Source organism: Pan troglodytes, chromosome 2 (genome assembly GCF_028858775.2).
Source record: "Pan troglodytes isolate AG18354 chromosome 2, NHGRI_mPanTro3-v2.0_pri, whole genome shotgun sequence".
NCBI lineage: Eukaryota > Metazoa > Chordata > Mammalia > Primates > Hominidae > Pan > Pan troglodytes.
Window position 1 is genome coordinate 117062880 of NC_086015.1, and position 20609 is coordinate 117083488.

At 38.8% G+C, this 20609-nt stretch overlaps 2 protein-coding genes across 5 annotated transcripts in view; one reads left to right on the forward strand and one right to left on the reverse strand.

The window, feature by feature from the left end:
- Window positions 1–12092, reverse strand: part of NAA50 (N-alpha-acetyltransferase 50, NatE catalytic subunit) — a 27511-nt gene extending 15419 nt beyond the window's left edge. The window contains exon 1 of one of the 2 annotated variants that reach the window (XM_016941685.4): window positions 11734–12092. In XM_016941685.4, the coding sequence (XP_016797174.1) occupies window positions 11734–11741 (8 nt within the window). In that variant the 5' untranslated portion in view covers window positions 11742–12092. The remainder of the gene's footprint in view (window positions 1–11733) is intronic. The other variant, XM_016941684.4, reaches the window with a different exon arrangement.
- The window catches only part of ATP6V1A (ATPase H+ transporting V1 subunit A), a 63707-nt gene continuing 55161 nt past the window's right edge, over window positions 12064–20609 (forward strand). The window contains exons 1-2 of one of the 3 annotated variants that reach the window (XM_054680909.2): window positions 12064–12214; window positions 12695–12898. The gene's annotated coding sequence lies outside the window, so the exon portion shown is untranslated. Of the gene's footprint in view, window positions 12899–20609 lie in introns of all 3 variants that reach the window. The other 2 variants (XM_016941682.3, XM_054680910.2) reach the window with 2 other exon arrangements.

Here is a 20609-nt window from a genome sequence, read left to right on the forward strand (position 1 = left end):
GCTAAACACTGGGCACATATGAACATAAAGATGGGAACAACAGATACTGGGGACTACTAGAAGAGGGAGAAGGGAGGGAGGGGCAAGAGGTGAAAAACTACCTGCTGGGTATCATGCTCAATACCCAGGTGACAAGATCAATTCTGTACACTAAACCTCAGCATCATGCAACATACCCACGTAACAAACCGGTACATGTACCCCCTGGATCTAAGATAAAAGCTGAAAAAGAATCCCTAACAAAAAGTTAAATAAAATACAAACATTACTCATTATATAAGGTACAACAAACTGCAGTACTTTCCAGGCATGTTATTTTTGATGCTAAAACTCAAAGTAGAAAGTAAATGATTCCTCGTTTATTTCTTACTATATGAACAAGTAAAAGGAGGCAAGACTTTCAAACATTTAAAACACGATTTCTCAATCGCCAGCTGTACAAGGCTTCAGTTTATATAGAACAGAAATTGAATGAGAGCTGAATGAGTGAGCCTTCCATTTAAGTACCAGATCACTCTTCCAAATTTCAGCAGTGTCCAGACAGTCTGTTATCATCTTTGCTTTTGGAATAAACACCTATAAATACATGTTCTGATAGTTTTTTTTTTTCCATCAAAACTAGTGTCAAACGCTTTTAAGGTATGAATGGGCAATTTTAAAAATGATTTATATAATGCAGTCTAAATGTTACCCAATGAGACTGAAGCAATGCTAATGTTAAATAAAAACTAGGTAGTAAAGGGAAATGCACTTGGACTTTTTAAATGAAAGAATTCTCTTTTATAACACATTGCTTTAACAGCTATTTCCTGAAACATAACTAATTCATAGCATATAACCTTTGATTATGGGACTATATGAGACTACCAAGGATGTCTGTAGTAAGCAGGTCAAAGAAAAGAATGTAAGAAACACTTGAATTTTAGACGTAAAAGAACAGGAACCTACAAAGATGTCCAAGAAACAATGTTCAAGAGAAGGGAGGAAAAACCCTGGAGAGTGAGTAGTGTTACAAAATCAAAGAATGGATCCCAAACCTGGTTATATACCAGAATCATCTTGCCAGTTAAAAATTCAGATTCTCAAATTCCACCTTGGCAGCTTTACTTTTGTAATTAAGCTTATTATGTAAATCATCATCCAAATTTAACACCCATCTAAATTAAATTTCCCACGGCATGTGCGTAAATTCCTAAATCTGAGAAATCTGCTGAGGGAAACAAGGGCTAAGGATGGGCATAGAGAATGGGTCATTGGAAAAACTATCCTATATGATCACAACGGATCATAAATTGTTTGCTTACTTCTGTTAAGAATGTAATATAATGTAACAATGTAGACTATCTTAATTTATCAGTAGTTTAAGACCTTTACTCTGTATATAAGACACAAATTGCCAGCCTAAGAGTTAAATCAGCCATGTGGTCACATCTATTTGACCCATAGGTTTTTTGTTTGTTTGGTTTTTGAGACAGTCTCCCTCAGAAGCTCAGGCTAGAGTGCAGTGGCTCGATCTCAGCTTACTGCAACCTCTGCCTCCCAGGTTCAAGCGATTCTCATGCCTCAGCCTACCGAGTAGCTGGGACTACGGTGCCCGCCACCATGCCCGGCTAATTTTTGCATTTTTAGTAGAGATATGGTTTCGCCATGTTGGCCAGGCTGGTCTCCAACTGCTGGTCTCGAATTCCTGGTCTCTCATCTCGGCCTCCGAAAGTGCTGGGATTACAGGCGCAAGCCACCGTGCCTGGCCTGATTCACAGTTTTTCCTTTTTGTTTCTGGTTTTTACATTAAGTTCGATGCTAATATTTAAATGAAACGATTTTACATAAAGTCTCAAATTGCAGCTTCCCTTGCTTTACTGATTTACTTTACGTGGTTCCTGTTGGCAGTAGAGTTTACAGCCCTACCTGTAGAAAATTGAAGACAGTTGTTATTAAATACACTAAATTACTCTCTCAGCTCAAGTAAACTGGTATGATGTGCTACTTTTTCTTGTTTTTCAGATTCATAACAATCAAACCCCAAGGCATTTTCATACCAGAATTTTTAGACTAAGGAAAAGTGGGACAGACTGTGATGTAAATAAGAAACCACTACTGCCAAAGTGCCTACAGATACTTTATATTAAGTCCTTAAATGTGAAAAATGCAGTTACTTGTCTGCCTCTTTATAGACTCCCATCAGCTATTAATTTGTGCCACAAGATTATAATTTCATGTACATAACTTCTGGGCTTAGACTATGCTAGTAGGAAAACTTTACCCTTGGCCTATAAATCAAGCAGTGTGATGAGTTAATGCACACTAAATTTTAGCACAGCGATGTCAGATATTATGGACGCAAATGTTTTTAGCTATTCAACCCACTGCTAATTATGCTCATAATTGTAAAAACATTTAGTAGCAATATTCTGAAAGGCCACAAGATGGGGATATGACTCCTCAAAAGTGGGTCTCGGTAAAAAGTGGTTTTTTTAAGAAGGATGGTTTCACTATATTGCCCAGGGGCCTTGAACTGCTGGGCTTAAGTGATCTTCCAGCCTCAGCCTCCTGAGCTATTGGGACAACAGGCACCACATCACCACACCAGGCTCAAAGTGTGACTTTTTAAGTTATATAACAAAAAGTGAAAATGAAGTATAGAGAAAGCTTAAAGCCTGTTTATACTTTTAGTGAGTATTAAGAGTACCTTAGCACATAATTTTAACTGCCTGTTCATTTGTTGTGCAGAGTATTTGATCTGGACTGGATCTACTCCCCCTTCATTTTACAGATGATGAAACTAAACCCCCAAGAGACAAATGTACCTATAGTTATACAGACAGTTATGGATAAAGCCAGAATCAAGCCTATGTCTCTTAATTTCCATTGTAGCACAAGATCAGTCACACCATGTTCTGTCAAAGGAGTGACATTTACCCCTCAAGGTCACTTTTTTAAAAAAGGGAGAGAGATCTATTGGTAAACATTTTTCTGACGTATACTGATAAAGGTGCATTTGCATAAAACTCAAAGCATCTTTTAGTAAGGATCAAATGGTCCTTTGATTTAAAAATGTCAAGGGGTTAGAAGGGAGGTAACTTTTTCTTTGCTAGCAGTAATGTTTCTAAACTCTTACCCTGTAGTAAATTACATGAAAGAGTGATTCCTCTGGAAAATAAATTCCTTCAACCTGAAAGCCCATTCAGAATTTATCACACAGTTTCAACACTAACTGCTCATGAGGTCTTAACCTGTCACCCACTGAGATTTCTACCTCATATGAACTATATTACCGTTTCTGTCCTTACAAGGCACCTCTGCCCTGCTACAAACATTTATTCTTGTATCTTACCTCTTCTATGAAACTATAAGACTTAGGGCAGGATCTCAGATTATTTCAGGGAATTACTAAATTACTTTTAGTAAGTTCCATCTTACCTAGATTTTACAGCAGGGTTTCTCAATCTCAACATTAGCATTCGGGGCTACATTATTCTTTGTTGTAAAGGGCCTTTCTGGTACACTGTAGAATACTCAGCAGCATCCCTAGATTTTACCCACTGGGTGCCAGAACTCTCCTACATCCTGTTAGGACAATCAAAAGTGTCTTCAGACATTACCAATAATTGGGAAAAGGGGGTGGGGGGTTGCCCTAGTTGGCAGTTACTGTTCTAGAGGTTTGGCAGTAATTTTAAAAGTAAAAGTGGGGCTGGGCATGGTAGCTCAGGCCTGTAATCCCAGCATTTTGGGAAGCCAAAGTGGGCAGATCCTTTGAGTCCAGGAGTTCGAGACCAGCCTGGGCAACATGGCAAAACCCTGACTCTATTTCTTTGAAAAAAGCAAAGGTGGGGTGGATCAGCTCTCCAAACTGTATGCCTGCAAGTATCAGAGGTATAAAAATCTCAGCAATTATATGGTCGGTTACTAATGCTAAATACACACATGGGTACAATCTGCTCAAGAATATAACCTAAAAAGAATCAAATTATTCTGTGGAAAATTGTTTCCACTGTCATCCACATATTCAGTTAAGAAAGCTCCTTGCCAGCTTATGGCTTTTCTTTCACTGCCATCTAAATGTTAATGTTTTTATTTCCAAATCTCTGAATCCAAGCCAATATTTCTGACTGGTTACTGGTGATCTCTACAAGAATCTCAAATTCAACACATCCAAAAGCGACAGCATCACTTTCCATAAGAAATTAGAACTACCTCTACAATCTATGAAGAGCCCACCGTTCATCCAATAGAGAAATTTAGTTTTCTATGTATTCTTTATGTCCTATTTTAATCTCTGTTAATTCTGCTTCCCCAGATACCTACAAAATAGAACTGGCACACAAGCTAGAATCTTTGGCCATTCCTATTCAGATTCAAGCCATTCCCTTAAAAGACAACCAAGGCCCAGAGGTTGAAACACCTTTATTAGTGACCCTACTGCTAGCTATCATTTGTGGTACATAAAACTAAAACTTGGTTGCTTTTAGTTCAATGCTTTTTGCATTATAGTAAGTTTCCTTTAAAATAAGTAACAAATTATATACACTAGAAGCAGGGGAACCCAAACATACCTTTAAATATACCCTAATTTTCTGGAAAAAGAAGTGTTTGAAGTGCTCCTAAGTACAAAATATTTTCCTTGCTTATCCTTGTTTAACAAGTTTCACCTCTAAAAATTTTTATTTCAAATGACCTGGGCCCTAATGTCTCACCCCTACTCTCTAAAGAATATCATCTTTGTTTTACAATTTGAAGTTAAGGCAATCATCATCCCAATTAATAACTGGGTAAGTTATAAACAACTTACGTCACAAAATGACCAGTAAAAATGGTATATGTCCAAACTTCACTAAATAATCATCAAATCTTTAAAAAAGGAAATGCCATTTATCACCTAATCAGCAAAGTAAAACTAGAGTTAAAGCAAAATGTGAATATTTACTCAAAGACAACTTGTAAGGAAGCTATTAGTTATTTCTATCATTTTAATGTAGTTAAATGTATTGAACGCATCGCAAAGAAAATTTATACCATTCATGGCTGAAATGTGAGCCACAATATGTTTTCCTGAGGTTTTTCCACGTGCCCTTCCCTTTCGTTAGCCCTTGGAAAGAGAAGGACATTCTCATACATTGCTGACAGAATAAATTGCTACTATCTTTTTGGAGGTCAACTGGCAAGAAACACCAGAGCTTTAAAAATGTCTGGTGACATTTTTGATCCAAAATGGATCACCTTTTGATCCAAAAAATTCATTCTTAGGAAATTATCCAAAAGAAGTAATTAAGGATGTGTGTCAGGTAGTTTTATGAACAAGCATTCACTACAGCACTACAGGGGACTGAGGTAAGAAGCCTCTGGAGTTGGAGAACAAGTTTCTGATAGAGGCAGAATATAGCTTGCACTAGCTCAAGAAAGATGAATACTTCCAATTATCTCTTCCCTACCCTTTCACAGCAGACCAAGTGACTGAATGGCAACACTTTAACCAAAAAACCAGAATCGCCTCAAAATCCTTCAACACAGAGGTATAAACAGCCATAAACCTTCTGTTGGCCCACAAGTTGAAACATTTAGAAATATCTACCATCTGGGATGGGAAGTAGATTCTAAGGTAAAAGATCCTGTTTTATACAACTTTGGCTTTTTTATGGGTTTAGCACAGGACCGTCCAACAGATATACAAGTGACATACAAAATTTAAAAATGTTTAATATCTTGGGAAGACTTCCTTGATATAACAAAAAAAAGTTTAGTATTCACATTTACAAGGGGAAGAAATCATTTCAACATGTAATCAAAATAAAACTTATTTTACCTTAAAAACTTTTTCATTCAAGTTTAGTATCCACATTTACAAGAGGGAGAAATCATTTAAACATGTAGTCAAAATAAAACTTATTTTCCCTTAGAAGTTTTTTTTCATTCAAGTTTAGCATCCACATTTACAAGGGGGAGAAATCATTTCAACATGTAGTCAAAATAAAACTTATTTTACCTTAAAAATTTTTTTTATTCCAAGTCTTTAAAATCCAGTTTACTACACTTACAGCATGGCCCAATTCAGCTACTCATTTTCCTTAGAAATATTTGATCTGTATTTACATTTCACAAAATCTGCAGTAGATCCACATATCTAAGTTGTTTCAAACATAAAAACGGACCAATAACTGTGAGTTTTTTCTTTTTGAGACAGGGTCTCCCTCTGTCACCCAGGCTAGAGTGCAGTGGCATTATCATGCCTCGATGCAGTGCAGCTTCAACCTCCTAAGCTCAAGTGATTTTCCCAACTTGACTTCCCAAGTAGCTGGGACTACAGGCACACACCACCATACCCAGCTAATTATGATTACTATTTTTTTGTAGAGATGAGGTCTCACTATGTTATAGCCCAGGCTGGTCTTGAACTCCTGGGCTCAAGTGATCCTCCTGCTTTGGCCTCCCAAAGTGTCGGGATTACGAGTGTGAGCCACAGTACCCAGCTGAGAATCAGCTTTCACACTTTAAAATTTAAAATTTAGTTCTGTCATACAAGGCACATTTTTTTTTTTTTTAAAGGTCACTTTTAATTGAGACCCAATGACAAAAGGTGGACAATAATCAATTTGGTAAAACAGATTAACAGTACCCTTTAAAGCTTCTGTTTCTATGTTTACTAATGGCTTCCCCACATAAGCAATATCATCTAGACTATGCTAGAGTTTTCAATGACTCCATCATAAGGACTAGTGATGGTAACAGAAGCTTTATCACTTTGAACTTTATCGATGTTATCAAACTGAGACACTGTATCTCCTTCTTTTACATAACATTAACAGTTACTTTTCTAATCCCTTCTTCAGTGTCTGAGAATCTGAACTTAACAAGCTGTCCACATACAGCATTAATTGTTTTCAGAAAGTTATGTGGATGACTATACTTGAATGAAGGATAATCAAAGAAATACACATAATTTGGCTTCAAAACATGAACATTACTACATGTTGGAAAACAGTGAAACCAATCAGCTGCCCAGCATTCCTGCTCCAGGTCCTCAGTACACAAGACTGCAGACATCTTACCCGGGAAATGGCAACTGTGCCACAGACCACAAGGTACATTTCAACTGCTCAATCGCCAACTGTAGCTAGTCACGACTGTACTAGACAGAACAATAAAATTGTGCCATTAAGTTAGGCATTGAATAGACTTAAATATAGCTCTCACGTTCACGATGGGAAGAATGTGTCTACTGGTTACTACTGGTATTCTATTGGTTACTGCAGGCTGTGTTTAAAAAAAGATGAAGGCCAATCATTTGAATAATTGAGAAAGAGTATCGCTTCAGATATCACACAGCTGAAAGCCATAGGCAATACCTGGAAGAAAAAATTAGGAGTCCCAATGACACTTCCCACTCTACTGATCACATGTGCAATAATATTCACACAACAGAAGTAATGATCTTTGAAATTATGATAAACAGGGAATATATCTTGATTCAATAAGATGAGTGCTTGGACTACTAAGTGACTTTAAAAAATCTTTTCCAACTCAGAAAGTATTGATTATTCTTTGTTTAGAGCTTTACTAAGAGTTGTCTGCAATTTCAGGAAGAAATTACACCACTAATGGCAACACGAGTCAACAATGCACACAACTGTATAGGCAGCAGACATACTGTCTAAATTACACGATGATTCTATTTACAGATAGATGCAAACACTTGATCTTATGCTTTATGGCATAGTTGTGCCACATCATTAAATACTGAAATAAATTTTATTATAAATTACTTCCCTTTTATTTTTCTTTTATATTAGAGAGAACAGTACATTGATTTTTTTAAAAAAACTTATGGTGTAAGTAGGTTATATTTTATATGAATTCATCTCAACACACCAAGGGCACATTACAAAGTATTTGTTAAAATTCACTATCTCAATCAACAAACCACAAATTGTTTCACAGAAGGAAGAAGTATAAACTGTAGGTTTATAAAAGGTGTCAAATGCTACGTCAGCCTGACTAGCTTTTGGTTTTGCTGAAAAACAAAACAGCAATAAACCTTTTAAAAAGTTTTGTTTTGTTTTGTTTTTTTAAGACCAGTTTTCGCTCTGTTGCCCAGGCTAAAATATAGTGACAAGATCATGGCTCTCTGCAGCCTTGAACTCCTGGGCTCAAGTGATCCTCCTGCCTCAGCCTCCCAAGTAGCTGGAACTACAGACTTGCACCAGCATGCCTGGCTTTTTTTTTTTTTTTTGAGACAGAGTCTCACTCTGTCGCCCAGGCAGGAATGCAGTGGCACGATCTCAGCTCTCTACAACCTCCACCTGCCAGGTTCAGGTGATTCTCCTGGCTGCTTTATTGTTTGTAGAGACAAGGTCTCACTATGCTGAGATGCAAAAAGTATTCCTTTTGCCCCTTCGCAGTCCATATGCTGTCAGAGGTAACCACTGTTCGGAGTTTTTAAAGTTTTGTTTCTGACTGCAGAATCTTACATTTTAATTTTATTTGGTAAAATGGCTCCCTTTACTATTCCAAGTAGTAGTCTACATTGTTCCATATTTATATTACTGCTACCTACTTTCCCATCTTAGTCACGTATTCACATTTTGTTAAAGACATTTTTTATTAGAACTAATTTGCACCTCTTTACTACAATTGAAGGCTAAATGATTTGGTTTTATTATACTTTCCATTACACTGCCTAATTACATTGCCACCTCAGTCATGGTTATCTGTGGCATACCTTCTTGCTTGAAATCGCCTTCCCTAGAGAAGAACAGATAAAAATATCACCCACAAATTCAAACTACGATGTCCCTGGTTCATTAAAACAGCCAACCTCAAAAGTAAGCAACATTTCCTAGTATATCTCAAACTTCTACATGTGCATATAAATAACATTCAGTAGTTAATAACCGGAAATTTATCTTCTATGGAGGAAAGACATGCCAATACAATGGAAAGTCCTACTGCTACCACTAATAAAAATACTCATGGTAAAAATATGAAGAAAAACCAGCTAAGTTTTAAGTTTCAATATGATAGGCAACATAGGCAACAGTGTACAATTTTAAATATTTGACTGGTTTCGTGTTGGGACTTCTGCAGTTTCCAATTTTAGATATTTCAATTTACTGTTTACTTACCTCAATATACAATAGAATACTTAGCAAATAAAATTTCATACAAAAGCCACATAACCAGGACCACTGTTTTCGTTTTTACAGGCCATTCCAAATTAAGAGTCAGGACTTTAAAATCGACCACACTGTGCACTGTGGTACAAGTTTTGGAACTCAAGGCGCTTAACTTATTTTAAACCTATACTGTTGTAGGTTCGGTATCCGAACAAGCACAAGTAAGATTCACACAACTCATATGTTGAGTGTCTTAAATACAGACTTAGAAGCAAAAAAAATTAAAAAGTTTCATCTCATCTGGGAGTTAGTTCATTTGTTAAGTTAAAGGGATTATTCCTGTGAAATCATCTTAAAGGTTTACAGTAAAGAACACAATTCTAAGCTCCCAATCATAAGAAGTAATAGGAACTTCACAGGCATAGTTACTAGCATAAAGGTACAGATTCAATAGTTTTAAGTTTCCTCTAAATTCGGCCAGTTACTCATTTCTAGGGATCTGCCTTCATCAGGTTACATGTAAATACCCATTTTAAACAGAGATAATTGCTCCATGAACATATTAATTCAAGGTAGATTGTGAATAATATGACTGTTCAGCTTCATTTCTATCGCCAAGTTATGTATCAGAAAGAACACCACAGCCTATGGAGACTGAACGAGGTTGAAGATTTTGAATCTAAACATACAGAATAATTTCCTGGCAACCCCCTTCGCAAATCCATGGCAATTTCAACACTGGGAACTCTTCAGCCTCATTTTTCTTACTTAACAGAACATGACAAACAAGTACTGAGTGCCTGACAATGAGTACAAAAATGAGTAAGAGTCAGCAACCATGTTCAAGAAGTGCAGTATATGCCGCGTTCAGTGGCTCACACCTGTAATCCCAGCACTTTGGGAGGCAGAGGTGGGTGGATCGCTTGAGCTCAGGAGTTTGAGACCAGCCTGGCCAACATAGTCAGACCCCCCCGTCTCTACAAAATATACAAAAAATTAGCAAGGCGTGGTGGTGCGCGCCTGAGGTCCCACCGACTCGGAAGGCTGAGGCGGGAGGATTGCTTGAGCTGGGGAGGCAAAGGTTGCAGTGGGCCGAGATAGCGCCACTGCACTCCAGCCTGGGCAACAGAGCCAGACCCTGTCTCATTAAAAAAAAAAAAAAATGAAAAGAACAAAACAAAAGGAGTGCAGTATAGCAGAAAAACAACATTCTCCAAATATGTTGGATTGTATCTGAAATAGCCAAACTTCCAAGATCATGATTCAAGTGGAGCAAATACTTCCTATACCCGTCAATTACATTTCCCTAACTGGAACTCTTTAGAACTTGATGTGAAACAATGCAGGTACTGTGAATAGTTCATGGTTCTTAAACTTTAAAGATTATTAGTACAAAACATACAATTCAACATTAGAATAAATATCCAGTATTTAAAGGAAAATTAAAGTAAGGAAACATGTTACAGACCTAAGACCAAATTAAACTTTCTTGGAATCTCTTCAGGAACCTCAAATACCGATACACAGAGGTAATATTTAGGTCCTTGTTTGGGGCAGTATGAGATTACGTTGAAAGTGACTTTTATTTCATCCTCAAAAGTGCTATTGAATAGTTGGAATGACTTCGTTAACTTAAAACATAGTTACGACTTCTTAATCGACTTACAACAACAAACTATGGCATCGCAGAGAGCTTTTTAACGTTTATGAGCTTCATCTCTTTGAGGGTAAAGACAAGCTCCAAAACGGCTTGAGACAATGCTTCGGAAAAATGTTACGTAATTAATACATTAAAACTATACAACTTAATGGTAAGGAGACATTTCATAAAAACTTAACCAGTCGATCCAAAATAATTCCTAATTTTACGTAAGAGGCAAACGGTGAAAGACCGAACGTTAACTTTGCCAATCACCTGAAAGGAGCAGCGTGGTAAAACTACCCAGGACCGCCTCAGCACTCAGGGGCAATAGTGAACTACTGAAGCAACAGCTCCACCTACTGATCCACCCTATACTTCCTTAAATATGTTGGCACCCCAAGTCTACAGTGATCGCGCTCTCTCCCCCTCCTCCACTCGCTGTGACCCAACCCAAATCTAGTTGAGTCACTAGCTCTTAATACTCATCCCCGTGCTCTTTATTCCAATTTCTTCTTCCTCCAGAAGGTTCTGCACAGCTCCCAAGCGTGAATTAAACTGAAAGGTGTCAAACACCGCAGTTCCAGAGTTGAGTCTGGAGGTGGAAGACAACCAAACCACTCCACCTGGAGCTGCGGGCCGGCGTGGCTCAGCGGTCCGCTCCCGGGAAGGAGGCCCAGGGCGCTTCACAATAGCCTTTCCATGTTGCCCCACTCGGTCGCTTCTCCCCACTCAACAACCCACACTCGTCCTCCGAACCGAAATCCTGAAGCCCCCCGGGTCTTGCCTCCGCTGGCCCTTCAGCCCGCCAACAGCCCGAGCCTCGCCTCCGCCCCCTCCGGGAGCCGAGGGAACTGAGAAGCAGAGAAATCTCCCTCCGCCCGTCTTCGCCCTGAATCTCTCCTCGCCTTTGCGGCTCTCCCCCTCTACATGGGCCCGGGCCCTTCTACCCCGCCGGCCGGGCCCTGCCCGGCTGCCCTTCCTCACCCTTTCATCTTCCCCGCCTGCTGAGGCCGTCGTTACCACCGATATCAACGCCGTCGTAGTCACCGCCCTTAGGTCTCCGCACCCTTAGCTTGGGCCACTCAACCCCGCAAGCCGGCCTCCTAGCCTGGGCAGGGAGCTGGGCGAGCAACGAAGGCCGCGAGAGTCGAGTGAGGGCTTGAGTCTGGTGGGGGCGGGAGTGTCTCCCGCCGCCGCGCTTGTGCCGCCGCTTCTCCACACGTGCACTCGGGTCTCTAAGCTCCCTCCCGCCGCTGCCGCCAGCCAGACCCGCTGCCGCGCTGTGACCTTTCACCCCGCCCCTCGCGCGCCGGCGCGTCAGCCGCCTCACGCGCAGCCGCACTGCTCGCCTCCGCGCACCCTGCCCCCTCCACTCCGGAACCTCCATCTTTCTCCTGGACTGGGCCTTCTGGCGTCATGCTCCTCCCTCCCACCCGCTTACGACACTGCTTGTGGGGCTGGCTCGGTAGGCCCTGGCGGTAAAATCCAGATTTTTCCACCCCTCCCTCTCTTGTCCCATATCCGCAAGATAGTTTTTCTCAGCCCTGTTCTTCCCAGTTTGTGGTCTCCAGAGTGACCTTCAAACGCTGTTGCCTCCTAGTAGGGTTTTATAAAGTTAGTTCTTCTAAATGTAAAGAAATCTGTGGAAAGCTCAAGTAAGTTAGGTGTTTTAAAACAAACGTAGTTAACAATCGGCCGGATAGATTGGCTACCCTCCAGCACGCCTCAAGTTTTAAGATCACGTGATTGGCCCAAACCTCAGAGCCTGGAATTTTACCGGCGGACTCCAGAGGGACGGAACGCCACCGCCATTTCCTGTCCCTCGATTGTGGCGTGAACGTCACTTCCTTAGCAATGCGCTTTAACTCTTGCTGTCCACATTTTCCACATTGTACTTTATAACATACTCTTTGTGAAAATTTATCTTTTATTTCTTTAATCCAAGAAAATTAATATTCAAGGGATCCGTAAAAATTCAGGCCCCCCGAGATGTAGCGCGCTGGGATGGAGGAGGCAGGGCGGAGCTCGACGTCATGTGACTGGTTGGGCCCGCCCCCCCCTACCCTGTGCAGCTGAGGACTTCCCCTCCGTGGTGACAGAGCCTCTGGGTCCTCGGTCGGTACAGTCTCTGCACCTCGCGCCCCAGCAGGTGAGCGGCGACCGGTAACTGGCGAGTGGTGGGGATAGAGGGGGTGGAAGGAGGCAGAGGAAGGAGAGAAGGGAGAGTGTGAACGGCGACTTTTCTGCCTGAGGCTTCCTCCCCGCTGTCACCCTGCACCGGCAAGGAGCTCATTTCTCCTTAACCCCCGCTCCCCCAAGTGTGGTCGTTCCCGCTACTTGGGGATTCAGATGTCCACCTTTCCCAGGGTTGGAAGTGAGTGCGGCCATTATGGTTCCCTACTCAGAGCCTTTGGGGCTTCGGGTAGCAGATTGTTTCAGCCATTTCACAGGGTCTGCAGTAGACATTAGGTCCCATTCCTTAAAGCCCATTCTTTAGCAAAGGTCCTCACTGTCCTTACCCTCAGCTCAGGGCTGAGGAGCGGGGAGGTAGCAAAAACCCTGGAGGCAGAGGCGTCTCCGGTGAGACAGGCTTGGGAGGGACTGTCACTGATACGGCCCTCACTGCAGAGTCACTGTGAAGCTTCCCTCCGAATGTGCCTTCTCAGTGATTCTAAGGATTTTATCTGACATACCTGCAGGGAAGGTTCCGTAGATGTTCACGTGCTTCGGATGGGACTAGAAAAGTAAAAGAAGGGCTTTTACTTTTTCTTCTCTGCAGAGAGGACAGTTGAAGGAATACTGTCTTCAAAACAGGAGGTGTTAGTAATGCGACAGTCTCGATTGAATGAGGAGGCGTTGAAAGATGGTATTGTGGTGTTGTGGTGTGCAGGAGGCCCAGGCTGGTTTAGGGAAGAGTGAGTAGGGTTCCCTGAAACCGAAATAAGAAACTGATTGGGTTGGAAATAGTTAAACCAAATTCATTTGGCCATATGCTTAAAGGTAGAATCAAGTCGAGATGTTGCTGTCTGCACATGTTTTCTGCCGTCAATCCTTCCCTTTTTGTCATTTTCCCCTAAAATACTACTGAATTGGCACTCCCAATCTATTCCTTGACCGGCTTTGTGGTAAATTTAGGTTAAGTAGCATTTGTATCCCTCTTTAGCTTTCCCCATTTGTAAAACTCCCGGTGCCCTCTTCAGATTTTGATGAATAGTATTTTGTGAAAATACAGAAATTGTTGTCCAATTGAAAATACAGGTGTTGTCCAACCCAAGTACTCCCATTCCGTCCGTAATGTATTATTACCAATGTTTTGATCCCAAACAATGTGCTTTAGGGAAGAATGTTTTTCAGTTTGTGGTTAAACTCTTTTATTTATACTGCAAACTCAGAAAATTCCATGCTGCTTTTCAATTGAAGGTCTTACGAATATTACAAATTTGATTTTTAAAATTTAAATTACACCTTTCTTAATATGAAAAATTATATGCTCAGTTAAATCTTGTAGTTTTCTAACTAAGGTAATTAAAGAAGACTGCTGGAAAATGAGGAAGATGGAATCATCTTTGAGTGGTGGATGTGACTGATTTATTTTTGTTTTTCTGTGTCTTCCAAATTCTATACAATAAACGGTCTTATTTTGTTAAGGAGAATAAAAAGTTAAAATTCTACAATAGCAGCTGTTTAACAAAGTATTTTTATAGTAAGTGCAAAATACATAACCTAGCTTATTGATGCTCCTTAGTAGAAAACATAACCTCGGAGATGTTGCTTTCCCCAAGTAATGAAGATTACTACTATCTCTTGTGGATTTACCATTTTAGCATTTCGTACTTATGACCCATACTGGACAATAGACTAATATATTGATATATTTATGTCATCATGCCTGCTGTAGATATATATATGTAGTTTTATCCATTAATTTTCTCCATAATAAGGTTCCTTGAACTCTAGAGGAGAGGGGAAAAAAAAAGGAAGTGTTACTTCAGTGACCAGGTGACATTGCACCACATAAGGAGAATTCCTTATGTGGTCTGGAAGTTCTAACTAGTCATGTCTGGCTGAGACCAAAATGGGAAAGAGAAAACCAGCTAGAAGCATTGACTACTAGAGGGGAAAATGTCAGTATGAAAGTGGTTGGATGAGTCTGCAGTTTTACTTCACAATTCCCCCAGTTTTAGGGAACTCGTGAAAGCAATAACTTAGACCACTGATGAAATGTAGATTAGTAGTGGGAATTGGTGATTACATTGCTAGTAAGGTTAAATGTGAAAAAAAGCTTTGACATTATACACAGATCACACACACACACACACACACACACACACACACACACACGATTGGAAGCCTGGAAAACATTTCTGAGACTAGCCTTATCAGTTTATGAGTGTTACATGTAGAAATCTTAACATTTATTAGGGAATTGTGCTATAGTCCACCATTAAATAAAGCATAAGGGTTTGGTTTTATTTTAGGGCCCTTGGCACTTCTGGTTTTCTTTTCCTGAGTTCTTGTTTTCAGTGCCTTTATAGATTTTTGCCACCACTAAGAATGCTTTCTTCCCCATGGGCAGAGGTAGCCACTCAGTCCTATAGACTACTAATCATCATCATCATCATCTTTTCTATTCTTCTACTTGCACTTCTAGCATTGTATTTAATTCCTGTTCCCTGGGCTCTTCCTCAGCAAATCATAAAGCTCTTGGGACTGTGAACTATAATACTATTGTGTCTTCAGCACCAGAATACTGAAGTACCTGATAGGTACTCAATAAATTATTTATTGAATGAATGTTGGGCAATTAGACAAGGAAATTAAACCACTTTAATTTTTGCAGATCATAGCTCTTCCTAAAGTTGTGCACTAAATGTTAGCTTTTAAATATAAACTGGTAATAACCTTCCAAATTCATGGTCAATACAATAGATAAAAACCTCAGATGGACTTTATTAATGCTGAGACCAACTTATTTTCACAGCATGTTTGTTTACTAATAAGTATGGTTATCATCAAAATATGGGAGAGAAAGGAAGATGAATGAATTGTACTAAATGAAAAAGTGGCTCTGCATGATCTATAAGTGGACTAGCACTAGACTAAAAGTCAGAGGCTCTTCATTCAGCTCTGCCACTTTAGTTATATGTCCTTTTACGTAATGCTGGGGAGGGGTTCAGGTTTGATACTTAGGAACCTTCCTATGACATAAACCCTAGGTAATCTATGTGAAAATATCTTAAAAACTAAGTGGTGTCTGTAATCCCAGTGCTTTGGGAGGCCAAGGCGGGCAGATCACAACGTCAGGAGATCGAGACCATCCTGGCTAACACGGTGAAACCCTGTCTTTACTTAAAAAAAATTAAAAAATTAGCCAGGCATGGCGGCACGCACCTGTAGTGCCAGCTACTCAGGAGGCTGAGGCAGGAGAATCACTTGAACCCGACAGGTGGAGGTTGCAGTGAGCCAAGATCACACCACTGCGCTCCAGCCTGGGCAACAGAGTGAGACTCCATCTCAAAAAAAAAAAAAAAAAAAAAGCAAAAAAACTAAGTGGTGTGTAAAATGGTAAAGCAGTGTAGCTCAGACTTTACATGAATTGATTTCCCAGTCATAGAGACCTAGTTGAAGTTCTGGCCCTACCACTTAATAACTGTGTGACTTTGGACAGTGTACTTAAGTAAGGTTAAGTTTTCTCACGTTTAAATCTATACCACGGGTGCTATTAAGTTAGATCATGAATGTAAAATGCCTAGAACATGTTTTGTAAAAAAAATTTTTAATTAATTTTACTGATAACTACTTTGATTTTATATACTGAATTTCTAAAGAAGACTTAAGACAACCCACAGAATTGACTGATGTCCCTGTGAGCAGCAGGTTTGGGGCATGAAGAAGAGAGTAGAATTTGAAAAGAAGCTATTACCCAAAAAATGGGGGAACAAGAAAAATGTACTTGTAGCAAAGATTCTAAAACAGATTTATTAATTGTATCTGAAAAATATCAAGATAAAGTCCCTTATTTGGGCAACTGCAGTGTCTTAATATTTTCTATATAAAGATTTTCCAAAGCTTGTAATCATTAATATATGGAATAAATTTAAGGAGGCAGTTCTTCAATTTTGAAGTTTTTATTCCTGCAATGGACTATAGAAGTATATTAAAATTGTACAGATTGTAGAGCAGGGACTTTTGAGTTAATGCTTATAAGCTTAAAAATTTTGTCTTTTTAAAAAAATTAAGTGTTTTTACATCTTATTTTTATCCTTATATGAAATAGACAAAGAAATGTAGAGAACATAATGGAGACATAAACTAGAGTAAAATTCTTCCCTTCTTAAATTCATGATTCACAAGGGTTAGTAGTTTTGCAATGGAAAATATCAGCAAATTAAACAGTAAGTATAGCTATCATGAGTTTATGAATCACTTTATTCCTGAAAAAAAAAATTACTCATTTGTCTTAAGGAAAGATTTTATTAAGTTTATTGACTTTTCCTTAATGTTGATTGTCTATTATAACAAATGGATTTATTGATTTAGGAATGAATTTATTCTTTATACTAAGTAACTTTATTGTAAATAAATAAATTGTGAGCAATAAAAATGTTTTCCATATAATTTCTGAAGAGAATATTAGTTTTGCTATTCTCTTTTTTCCCTATGGTGAAATGAAAGTGACTTTGGTTCTTATAAGTGTATTCATTTATATTTAGTATATACATATTATGTATATACTATATATAGAGTAAATATTTGTAGTCTATAAAGTACGCAATGTGTGTGTATGTATATATAAAGACAGCTGAAGTGGTTGTGTATCTTCGTAGTAACATATTTATTTTTACCTGAAACTACTGAAGTGATCTTTAGAATTATATAATGATTTATTTACGTTTGAAACTCCTTTCTGTATATTTCTTTGTAGTTAGCTCTAGTTAATAAATTTACAACTGTGATTAGCTGTTTTTAAAAATTAATGGTATATCATAAGTATTTTCAGATTTAAATTTTAGAAGGAAACACTTTCTTATATCTTAAGGTATATTGTTATGTAAATTATGGCCGAGGCATTTTATGTAATGTTGTGAAGTGATTAAATGGTAGGAGTTAAATCTACTGGTGATTAGAAAGGATTTCCAAGTACATTCTGAAAGGATTTCTATCATGTATCTTTTTTTTTTTTTTTTCCTGAGACAGGATCTTGCTCTGTTACCCAGATTGGAGTGTACTGGTGCTGTCTTGGCTCACTGCAACTTCCTCCTCTTAGGTTTAAGCTATCCTCCCGCCTCAGCCTCCAGAGTAGCTGGGGCTACAGGTGTGCACCACCACACCTGGCTAATTTTTTGTATTTTTGGTAGAGACGGGGTTTCACCTTATTGCCCAGGCCATCATGTATCTTAATAAAAAAAATACAAAGTAAAGAGAAACATTTGTAATGATAACTCACTTTTTATAAAACCAGTTGAAAAACACCATGAGTTTTGTATATTTTTACCTGGTTGTCACCACTGGAAAGAGGAAATAAGCAGAAAAGGAAAGAGACAGAATATCCATAGTAACATATTTATATAAAACTACATGTTTGTACATGTCTGTGTATACGATGGATTATGGGAAACAATGGGCACTAAGATGATTTACTTTCTTCCTTACACTTTACATTATATGTTTTTATTTTTACAGTGGACATGAAGTGTTCTGTAATTAGGAAAAACAGGCTGGGCACGGTGGCTCATGCCTGTAATCCCAGCACTTTGGGAGGCTGAGGCAGGTAGATCGCTTGAGCCCGGTGTTGGAGACCATCCTGGGCAACATGGCAAGACCCCCCTCTACCAGTAAAAAATAAAAATTAAAAAAATTATTTGGGCACGATGGCATGCACCTGTAGTCCCAGCTACTCAAGAGGCTGAGGTGGGAGGATCACTTGATCCCGGGGCATTCAAGGTTTCAGTGAACTGCGAATGTGCCACTGCACTCCAGCCTGGGCATCAGAGCGACACCCTGTCTCAAAAGTAAGAAAAAAAAAAAGAAAAGAAAAATGTACCAAAAAATGATAGGGATTACTAGATAGGATTACAAATTTGGCATGTTATTTTTGGTATGGATAGTCAGTGCTATAGACACGCTTTCTGCCTTAGAGTGTAGAGCACATTGCACAAGTGTGGGATCTGTCACCTGACTTAATCATATGACAGAATCATAAGAAAAGTCCCTATTTGGGTTTTGGCATATAAACTGGATTACAAGATTAACTTGCCTTAAGAAAACTTTAAACAAGAACTTCTTTAAAGAAGCAAAATAAAAAGTACTTATAATTGTTTAATACTTGATTTCTGTCCTTTTAAAAATATCTCCGTAGAATACATCATTCAAAGCCTAGATAGAAAATAGCAGATGCTTTAGAGTTGGATTTGTTGCATACTTAAAGTAGCTGTATTTTTTTCTCACATTGGTATTTCTTCCTCTTTTCATTACCAGTTTTATTAATTGCATATATGTGCTTTAATGTAAGCTGTCCAAAGTTTTTTTTACAAGAGTTGGGATATATGTAAATAAAAATAATTTTAGAGTAGTATTAATATAACAAAGAGATGAAGGAAACCAGACTGTGTGAGTCAAATCCTGGCTCTGCTTCCTAGTGGTGTGACTTTGGAGGAGTTACTTGTGTCTTTTTGCATTGCATTTTTCTCAACTTTAAAATAAGGATAATAAGAGTATTTAACTTCATTGGATGTTGTGAATAATAGAAGCGATTGGAATAATAACTAGCACATAAGAGCCATATATATATTTGCCAGCTGGGTGCAGTGGCTCACACCTGTAATCCCAGCACTTTGGGAGGCCGATGCAGGCGGATTGCTTGAGCCCAGGAACTGAAGGGCAACATGGTAAAACCATGTCTGTACAAAAAAAAAAAAAAAAAAAATTAGCCAGGCGTGGTGGCGCACACATCTAGTTCCAGCTATTCGGGAGGCTGAGGTGGGAGGATCGCTTGAGCCTGGGAGGCAGAGGTTGCAGTGAGCTGAGATCGTGCCACTGCAGACCCTGGGTGACAGAGCCAGACCCTGTCTCAGAAAAATATATATGTAATAATAATATGTGCTATTATTTGCTCAGTCAATTAGGTGCAATATATAATAGTGCAATATAAAACAACTTGGCTCAGTTGTTTTAACATTCATTTACTCATCCAACAATATTTTTAATTCAGTTGAATGGGTAATACATGTACAAATATGGTAAAATTTATATATTCATACAAGTGTGTTTTCTCTCCCCTCATCCTTATTCTTTTCTTCCCCCATATATTTATCCACAAATGGTAGCACCTCTTCGTATTATTCTGGACCTTACATTTTTCGCTTGAGTATTAACGTTGGAGATCTTTTCACATTGATACAGTTAAAACTGCCTCATTCTTTTTAATGATAGTTTAGTATTCAATTGTATTAATATACCCTCATCATCATATGTAACATTTATTGAGAGCTTACTCCTGATCCAGATGCTTTCTTAATACTTTAGTTTTATTAACTCATGGAAGCCTCGTAGCAACCTATGAGATAGGCACTATTTTTCTATATTTAACAAATGAGGAAAACTAGGCACGGGATGATTAAATGTCCAACAGTCACACAGTTTATAAGTGGTAGGGCTCAGGATTAGAGCCCAGGGAGTCACTTTCCAGAGATTGCTGCCATAATACCACTAAACATGTAGCCTGTCATAGTATTACAAGGTATTTAACCAGCCTCCATATTAATGGACATTCCAATCTTTTGCTTAAGAAACAGTGCTATAGTTAATATTTTGTTAATAGAACATTTTGTACATCTACAATAAATTCCTAGAAATGGACT